Raw genomic sequence first — 9798 nt, 5'->3', positions numbered from 1 at the left:
GGAAATACTCTCCCTCCCTCCCAAGATGGGGTGACTACAGTCTTTAAGTGTTATATGAATTATGCCGGCTGTTCTATGGACATTATTTTAAGGCATTTGTGGCTTAAAAATGGATACTGCCAGGAGTTTTTGTGAACTATATTTTTGTCAATTGCTGGATGACAAATTCCAGCTTTAAACCCACTTTGATAAATAACCCATTTAAGTTTAGAAAAAATAAGACCACAGAAGTCAAAAATCAATGTGCAACAAAAACTTTTATTAGCATTTTGCTCAGCTGTTACTGAACCAGGTAATCTCAAAACTTAAGATTTAATAGCTAATAAGTGCAAAAAATGCTATCATTGGCAATTTATGCTTTCTTAAGTCAGTTAGCAGCCACCTCTGAGACGCAGGACCAGATGAAGGGTGGATTCTTTCTGGATGTTGTAGTCAGACAGGGTACGACCATCTTCCAGCTGCTTGCCTGCAAAGATGAGCCTCTGCTGGTCAGGAGGGATGCCCTCTTTGTCTTGGATTTTGGCTTTGACATTCTCAATAGTATCACTGGGCTCCACTTCTAGGGTGATGGTCTTGCCCGTCAGGGTCTTCACAAAGATCTGCATACCACCTCTGAGACGCAGGACCAGATGAAGGGTGGATTCTTTCTGGATGTTGTAGTCAGACAGGGTACGACCATCTTCCAGCTGCTTGCCTGCAAAGATAAGCCTCTGCTGGTCAGGAGGGATGCCTTCTTTGTCTTGGATTTTGGCTTTGACATTCTCAATAGTATCACTGGGCTCCACTTCTAGGGTGATGGTCTTGCCCGTCAGGGTCTTCACAAAGATCTGCATACCACCTCTGAGACGCAGGACCAGATGGAGAGTGGATTCTTTCTGGATGTTGTAGTCAGACAGGGTACGACCATCTTCCAGCTGCTTGCCTGCAAAGATGAGCCTCTGCTGGTCAGGATGCCTCTTTGTCTTGGATTTTGGCTTTGCATTCTCAATGTTCCTGGGCTCCACTCCAGGTGAGGTTTCCGTCAGGGTCTTCCAAAATCTCCACCTCTAGCGCGGACCAGATGAAGGTATTCTTTCTGGATGTTGTGTCAGACGGGTGACCTCTTCCTTGCCTGCAAAGATGAGCCTCTGCTGGTCAGGAGGATCCCTCTTTGTCTTGGATTTTGGCTTTGACATTCTCAATAGTATCACTGGGCTCCACTTCCAGGGTGATGGTCTTGCCCGTCAGGGTCTTCACAAAGATCTGCATACCACCTCTGAGACGCAGGACCAGATGAAGGGTGGATTCTTTCTGGATGTTGTAGTCAGACAGGGTACGACCGTCTTCCAGCTGCTTGCCTGCAAAGATGAGCCTCTGCTGGTCAGGAGGGATGCCCTCTTTGTCTTGGATTTTGGCTTTGACATTCTCAATAGTGTCACTGGGCTCCACCTCCAGGGTGATGGTTTTGCCTGTCAGGGTCTTCACAAAGATCTGCATACCACCTCTGAGACGCAGGACCAGATGAAGGGTGGATTCTTTCTGGATGTTGTAGTCAGACAGGGTACGACCGTCTTCCAGCTGCTTGCCTGCAAAGATGAGCCTCTGCTGGTCAGGAGGGATGCCCTCTTTGTCTTGGATTTTGGCTTTGACATTCTCAATAGTATCACTGGGCTCCACCTTGCCTGCAAAGATGAGCCTCTGCTGGTCAGGAGGGATGCCCTCTTTGTCTTGGATTTTGGTTTTGACATTCTCAATAGTATCACTGGGCTCCACCTCCAGGGTGATGGTCTTCCCTGTCAGGGTTTTCACAAAGATCTGCATTGTGATCTGTAAATAAAATCATAAACAGTTATTCTTTAAGTTAAATTAAATCGATGGTCTTAAATTCTCCCTTAAGCTTATTTACCACGAAGTTGCCTCCAAATCTTACTGACTTAAAACATGGATTTTTATTTAATAAATTCAATGATCAAGCAACAGATCGCCAAAAAAAATACCCAATCAGTCTTTTCTTCCTTCCCAGACTGTCAAGGAATGCAGACAATCAAGGATATCTAAACAACCCATCCACTATTACCCATTTTCTATTTTAACTAACTTGGTTTCTCAATGTCTACAAGCCAGTATAGGATATAATTAATTTAAACCCTCCCTAAACTAAGCATACTGGCGAAGGCCGAGCTCAAAACAAGCCCCAGTCCCCAGAGGCAGGATATTAGACACTGGATTGAAATGGCAACTATGACAATATTTGGTGCTTCCTGATACCCCATGTGACCTAGGATGAGCCATTTTCTCCAGACCCATTTATTCCCCCTCCAATTAAAGGCCGGACTAGAGAAAAATTTTTAAAAAACAACCTTGGCAAACACAAAGCTTATGGACACCATAACTAGGCGGTTAGCAGACACGAATTCCAGTGAAATGAACGCTAAGCTTGTTAATGTCTTCCGGATTTAAAAAAAAAAAAGTTCGGCGCGCGAGCTCTCCCCTCCTTCCATGCTAATCTCGCGAGACTCTGAGGTCACTATCCCCGGCAGCACAATTCCGACGAGAGTTTGGACGTCCCTCCCCCCGAGCGGGCCCAGGAAAACTTGCCCACGACGGGACCGAAGTTTGGCCGAGTCCAAGCCCCCGGGCCTGCTCAGCCCCGCTTCCGGTCCCACAAATTCCTCCCGGGGTGCTCCGGAGCAACCAGAGGCCGAGTCCGCGGCTAGGCCCCCCACCGCCGTCCCTCCCGTCCTGTCCCCCGTGACTCAGCGTTTTTACGCCTAAGGACACCGGAAGCTTCACGCCATGTTGCCTCAACGTTCACTCACTTTCCCCATCAGTCCTTCTACTCCCCGAACACCCGCGGCTAAATCGCCTCTCCCCAACCCGAGGCCTTAACCCAACTCACCAGAATCTCTCCACAAGGACGCTAGAATCGGAGACTCACGGCGCGGCAAGCCCTGAGAGAAGCAGACTGCGAGGAGATTGCGTGCGATGCTACGCTGCCGCCGCCGGCGCTACCTATTTATGCAACGTCGAGAGACGCGTCACCTCGAGCGCAGGCGTGATGTGCGCGCGCGGAAAAAAGTAGTCCCGTTCCCGCCCCCTCAGGAATCCAGTAAGGGGAGATGACTATCCCCACCCCGCCCGCCCGGCGCCAGCCTGGAGAGTGACGAAAGTCCCTCCCGCCCCTTCTCGCTTCCTTAGGTGGTGTTTGAAGCTCGAAGGGCGGATGGATTTGATACGGAGGGGCCGGCTCTTTGCAGAAAACTCTGGAACCTTCGCCACAGCTGTGGAAAAGAAAGGAAGGGAGGGCGGAGGAAAGGATTCAAGGGAGGCTGCTGATTGGCCAGCGCGGCGGGGCGGTGTGGTACCCGGAGTCCTCCCTTGTTGCTGGGGCTCTCTAGAACCTGGCGGAAGGCGCTGACGTGATCTGAGGGGGGGGTAGGGCAGTGCTCAGTGCACCTGCGCAGACCGGAGACTGGGGGGGAAGAGAACCCTGTGTAATAGTGTCTAGGGAACTCGGGGGACTGGGCAGGGGTCGGAAAGGGGTTCCGAGAGCCTGGGGAAAGCGGCTATTTTTACAGCCTCTTTCCTAAGAGTTCTCGAAGCCGTCTCGCGCCCCTTGAGGCCGGGCGGGGAGGTCGCCGGGCGATAACCTAACCTTGCGGGGCTTCTCATCCCGAGCCCCTGCGTGCGGGGGATGGGAGCAGGCCTGAGGCCTAGTGCGCCCCTCCCCCCGGGTGCAGGTTCCACTTAGGCCTGCGGCCTTTTTTTTTTTTTTTTTTTTTTTTTGCAGAAGAGGAAACCGAGTCCCAGCGCTGTCTCTGGGTCTTTAGTACAGGCCGCGAAAACCCCCAAGTTGCTCCCAAAACTCGAAATAGGGAGAAAAACAGCCTGCAAACCCCTGAGCACGGGGACTGTTGTCGAAAGGGGGGGAGGGGGGAGTTGCCCCTTTTACTTTGGGTCCCTGCTCTGCAATATGTAGCACCTACACCTCCCAGACTTCCCGGGGACCCTCCCTCCCCCTACGGCTACACAGTCCGTCCGAAGTTATGCGCTTGTCACTCTACCTCAAGGGGGAAGCGGGAAACGCAAAGAACCTTAAATGGGGGCCGCGGGAACGTACTTCTCCCGGCGGCTTTGAGGGAGGAAAGGGAGGCGTGACCGGGACAATCGCAGCTCTGGGGACGTGAGCAATGGGAGTTCGTTATTCAGCTGTGGTCTCTTCGCCCGCCCTCCCTCAAACTTCATCTTTCCCAGGAATCTTTCCCGCATCTTCCTTCTAGCACCTTCTCCCTCTTACTTACTTCCTGTGTGTCTCTTTGTTTGCCCGGTGCCTTCTCCAGCGCTTCGTGAGCTCTTTTTGAGGGCAAAGATTGTCTTTGGCCTCTTCTGTGCCCAGCATTTCACCCAATACTTAGGGCCCACTGAGCGCTTAATAAATGCTGATTAAACTTTCTTCTTTGTGCATTGTACCATACTCCAAACCAGAATTCTTTGAATCATCTCAGAGAGGCCTAGTCTTTGCATATGTGGAATGATAAGGAGCTCTGTAAACAGTGGGGGGAAGGAGGAAGAGCCCAGTGCGTTGTAGAATGTAATGTAGAAACTCTTCTAGGAAGCTAAGATGTACCTTCCCGTCACTTCCCGAAGAAATGCATGTCATTCCTGATCGTTTGTAAAATCTAGATTTTTCTAGTCGGTTACTTTTTAAAAAGAAAGACTATATTTCTGCATAAATATACAGTGTATGCAGATGAAAATATCTAGATTCCTCTGAGTGGATATCCTTAAATCCCCATACATCGAAGTGTCCCTCACAAATGGAATAAAACCTAGATGAGGCCCAACAATGGGATTTTTCAGAGGTCTTGGCTACTGATATGTAAGTTTACTAAATTAAAAAAAATTTTGTCGTTGTTGCCTGCTGTCACATGCACGCCTGAACACATTCCCTGAGTCATGCACACACTGAGCTGGGGGCTGGCCCAGATCCAAAGCTCATGACTGGTGATTCCTCTAACGATTCTAGCGTTTCCCAGAAACTTGGAGTCAAGTTAGAACAGGGCTTCCTTGGATAAGGGTTCCCAAAACTAGGTCATCGGGTAATGTGACATAGAAAACTGCTTTCCAAAAGGAGGATATTATGTGAGTCTACATGATTATATGGTAAAATATGAGGCACTTTTATGGGTTAGAGCAGGTCATTTATTTGTGCTTATTCAGCAGAAGTGAAAATCTTAGCAGCAAAATATTTTTATAGGACCTTGTAAAGGTGGCTTTGTGACCACTCTTGATTTTTAAAAATAAAAAATAATAATAATAATAATTTTATTTTTAAAAATAAAAAAGGCAAAAACCAAAAAAAGGGGCATTCATTCTCTACACTATGAATGCATTTCCGTAGGCAATGCCTTTTAAAATAATGTAATGATGATAGTATCTTTTAGGTAGCCTTTAGAGTGTACAAAATGCTTGTTAAAGTATTTTATATACAACATCCAATTTATATATATATATATATAACATCCTATTTAAATATCACCATTCTCACCCAGGAAGGTAGATATTTTAGGTTTTATTATCCCTTTTTTGCTGAGGCTGAGACTAAAATTAAAAAAAAAAAAAATAGGGACTTTTAACATAGCCAGACCACAAGTTAAACCCAGTCAAGTCTCAGCTTGCCTATTTGCCCACTAAGTGCTGCTGAACAGAGGTGGAAAAAAATCTACAAACATGCCCAAGTCTTCCCTATACTGGGGGGAGGGAAGAACCTCATTTGATCCTTCTATTTATCTAACATCCTATAGCTCTTCAGCCCTTTGTGGCTAAACTCTATAAAGGTCATCTACAACAGGTGCCTCCATTTTCTCTCCTTTCCCTCTCTTTATCTGTTCCGACTTTTGACTTCCTTGGCTTCCCTTAAATCTCAACTAAAATCCCACTTTCTATAGGAAGCCTTCCTCATCCCTTCTTAGTGCCAGTGCCTTTTTTCTGTTAATTATTTCCACCTTATCCTGAACCTAGCTTGCTTTGTATGTATTTGTTTGCATGTACTTCTTGAGCTCAGACCCTGTCTTTTGCCTCTTTTTGCCTCCCAAATGTTTAGCATAATTAGCCACGCTTGCCACACACACACAGTAAGCACCTAATAATCATTGATTGATTAATCAAGACAGATTTTTTGAAAAACAATTAGCCTGGTGTGTTAAGTGATTTTATTAGGTACTTGTAGGAGTTTCATTTTAAGCTGTAGGGAAAAACTTGAAAGTGATGTGGGAAAGATTCCTACCTTTGATTCCCAAACCCCTCTAGTTAATATAATTACCCTTTGACTCACAAATCCTGTTCCCTTTCAATTCCAATAGAAGATCTGGACCTGTCCCAGCCCCATACGGATCTGAGCTAACTTTGGGGCTACACCCAAAAGCCTCTGGAGCTAAGTCTCCCATTATAAAAGGGCCCCTCTGGGACCCCCTCTTTGCAGAGATTCCAAACATGGTAGCCATGTGAGGACCCTCTGTCCACTGGACCCTGTGTCCAGTGCCCTCCTTAGCTCTACCTTCACCTATCTACTTACTTCCAAACCCAATAATAGATCTCTTTTATCAATCTAGCTCTCGGTCCAATAAATGTCTTTATTGGGGACTCCCGCCGCTGCTAGACTTCATTTACCGCCGTATTCTTGCGCTGAATCCAAGGGGGTTGCAGGGGAGCTCTGCTTGACTTCCTGTACCCCAAACATGCCACTAGACTTCAACTAAACCCTAATCTCATTTAGGTACCCCAGATCTAGACCTCAACAAAATGACTGAAGAATTTTTGTAATTATTGTAATTTCCAGTAAAAATATCTGTGGACACTTTTTATGTGATGTTGAACTATGAATTATTATTTCCTTTACTAAATATTTATATTTTCCTATCCTAGTGATGAGGTTTAGGTTTTGGGGTTCCCTTTCAGGGAACCAAATGATGAGGTCTAGATTTAGGGAACCAAAATGAGATGAGGGTTTCTGGTGGTCAGGGAGTTAAATGATATGGTCTAGTGGCAGGTTTGGGGTTCAGGGAAGGTTTGGCTCCCTTGTACCCCCTTGGGATTTGGTGCAATGGTAGGGAGTTTTGGGGAACCCCCCTTCTGGCGGCGCAGAGATTCTCTGTGAAATTTACAAACCTGAAAAAGCTAGACTGATAAAAGAGGTTTATTATTGGCATTGGAAGTCATCCTTTACTATGCAAGAATAGAAAGGCTGAATTCCTCAGTGGAGGAGTTCTGGTAGAGAGGCACAGAGAAATCCTGACAGAGGCATGAAGTCTCGTTAGGGAAATAAGTGAGGGTAAAGAGAGGGTAGCGCTGGAAGAGAATATTATTCCAGTGGGCAGAGGTTTCCTTGGCATAGCCTGGCCTAGCTGGTATGTCAGGACCTCTGCCAAGAAATGAGCTTTTAATTGCCATTTTCATTAGGAGGTCTTTGGCTGCAAGGGAGGCTTGCCCCCCCTCCAATGAAGCTGGTGGGTGAAGTTGAATCGAATAGAAGATCTTTAATTGAATCGGGTTGGAATTCCTTTAGTTTGTGACTGAACCAACCCCAGCTAGATAACAGAATGAAGCTGTTTATCTTGTTTTCCTTCAGCTGGGATTCAAGATCTCTTTATAAAGACTTCAGCTTACCTTTCTATACTTTTTATACTTATTTCTCCTAATATCCTGGCACATATTCCACATTTTGGCTACACTGGATTACTACCTACTTTCTAATCATTTTCCCTCCACTGACATTTTTCTTTATTAACTTAAAGGTCTAACTCATGTTTTAGGCCTTCAATGTAGGCTTCACAGTTTATCCAGATGGAATTTTCTCTCCCTCAAATGTTCTCATACCACTGTATTTGTATCTGCTCCTTTTCCTTTTCCCATTCTTCTTATCTCCACTCTTAAGGAGTGAGCTTTCTGAGAACACATAGTTTTTTATTTTTGTATCTCTAGTGCATCACGCAAAGTTCTTTGTCCTTATTTCAGACATATCTAACTATTTGGGCTTTTCTTGGCAAAAATACTGAAGTGATTTGCCATTTCCTTTTCCAATTCATCTTACATAAACATTTACTGAGTCAAATGCTTTTTCTTTCATTCACAAATCTCTCCTTTAAACGCTCATGTAAGAAAATATCTTATCAAAAGCTGAAATGTCAATAATTTAAAAAATCATTTTTGAGAATGACTCAACTTATTTTCTCCTTCACAGAACTAAACTCTGAATGGTTGATCATTTCTTTTCTCCCACATTCTCCCATTCTTAGGAGAGACTTAATATTTTCTGTGCTGATTCCCCAGCTAATATGGACATAACCAAAACATCTTCATTTTGTTAATTAACAATGTGTAAATACTTTTATATCTATAGTTTTCCTTTAACCTCTATTATATTTCACTATTTTTATTCCTCTTCAAAATTCACTTTTTGAAATTCTTCAATTTAATAATCACCAAATGTAAAAATTTCATATTATGTCCTATTTTTCTTTAAGTGAAAATTAAGAAAAATAGAAAAGATCAAACCGAGGAAGCTTAAGAAGTTGTATTTTTGTTGCTAGCTGAGCCAGATTAGATACTCGTTAGGTTCAGTCAGAGCAGTCATCAAAGCAAGCCTTTGCCCTAATTCTCTGGATTGGTCCAGAGGAACATAACCTTTACTCTCTAATATGTAAAGGCATTTGTTGACTTCTTGCAGCGAATCCAACTGACACGTAGCAAAAGAACCCATTTTAATTCTGCTCCCAATTTGCCACCTCTGATCTAGTTATACTTGTCCCCTCTGTTGCTCCCAAACAAGTAGGTCTGGTTACAGCAGTTGTTGGCAGATAGATCGTGAACAGCAAGTACAGGATGTTTGGGAGATAAATTTTACTAAGTAACCTTGAGCAGAGTCCTTCAGGCTTCTTATATAAAGTTACTTTCCAATTTTAGTCATTCACAGATTTTTCAACCTCGTTCGTTCACAGTGTTAGAAAATGTCCTGTAATTGGGCCAGATTAGCCATCTAAAGTGAATGTTAGGCCAAAAGAGCTTTATGTCCCCTTGATGGGGTGCAGTTTCCACGGTACTTGTCGCAATAATCCTGAGGTTCCCTGACTTTAGGAATGCTACTGTTCTAACAATTTTTCAATAATCCTAAAGTCTCCTGGCTTTATGAGTAGTATAATAATATAGTTATATATTTCTTCCCCTAGGGAAGATATAGCAGTAATCCTGAGGCTCCCTGACTTTGGGAGAATTATTGTTTTAATAATCTCTTTGTCAAAGATCCTAAAGTCTCCTGGCTTTAGGAATACTATAGTATAGTCCTACATACCTTGCTGACTGTCAGATAAACAATTTGTTGGTCAGTAATAACAAAGTTCCTGAGACAATAGTCAATAAACCACCTCTCAAACCTACTTGTAAGCCAAAAAACTAGCAAATAAATAAATAACAGGAAGCTCCTAGTGTCTCCAATTTTTTTCTATAAATTTATCTCCTTGCTTCTGGTTCTTTGCTAAATCCTTTTGGAACTTGGCCCACTTCAATTGACTTTACAGCTACAATAAACTTTGACCCTTGACTGGGAGATGGGTTCAAACCTGCAAATTCTTTTGAGACACCTCAGAACACTGGTCTGAAACCCCAATCTTGTGGGGTCTCCTTTGAACCTCAATACTCCTAAATTAGATTTAGGAAAACCACAACATTCTTAGGAATAATCCAGAGAACATCATATTTCCTGCCTAGGAAAATCATTCTTTTTATGGAAACATCCACAACGAAGAAATGTGAACTATTTAGTCC

The 9798-nt window shown here is 44.1% G+C and overlaps 1 protein-coding gene across 1 annotated transcript; it reads right to left on the bottom strand.

The window, feature by feature from the left end:
* Positions 1-238: 238 nt before the first annotated feature.
* On the bottom strand, positions 239-2438 carry LOC100933931 (polyubiquitin-C). The gene is given in 5 exon segments (XM_031967871.1): positions 239-1039; positions 1042-1088; positions 1090-1143; positions 1145-1806; positions 2340-2438. Coding segments are annotated over 5 exon segments (1461 nt in total). The 5' UTR covers positions 2370-2438; the 3' UTR covers positions 239-371.
* Positions 2439-9798: the final 7360 nt, after the last annotated feature.

The sequence above is a fragment of the Sarcophilus harrisii genome, chromosome 4 (assembly GCF_902635505.1).
Source record: "Sarcophilus harrisii chromosome 4, mSarHar1.11, whole genome shotgun sequence".
In the NCBI taxonomy this organism is placed as follows: domain Eukaryota; kingdom Metazoa; phylum Chordata; class Mammalia; order Dasyuromorphia; family Dasyuridae; genus Sarcophilus; species Sarcophilus harrisii.
This window is presented reverse-complemented; position numbering and strand designations above follow the sequence as displayed.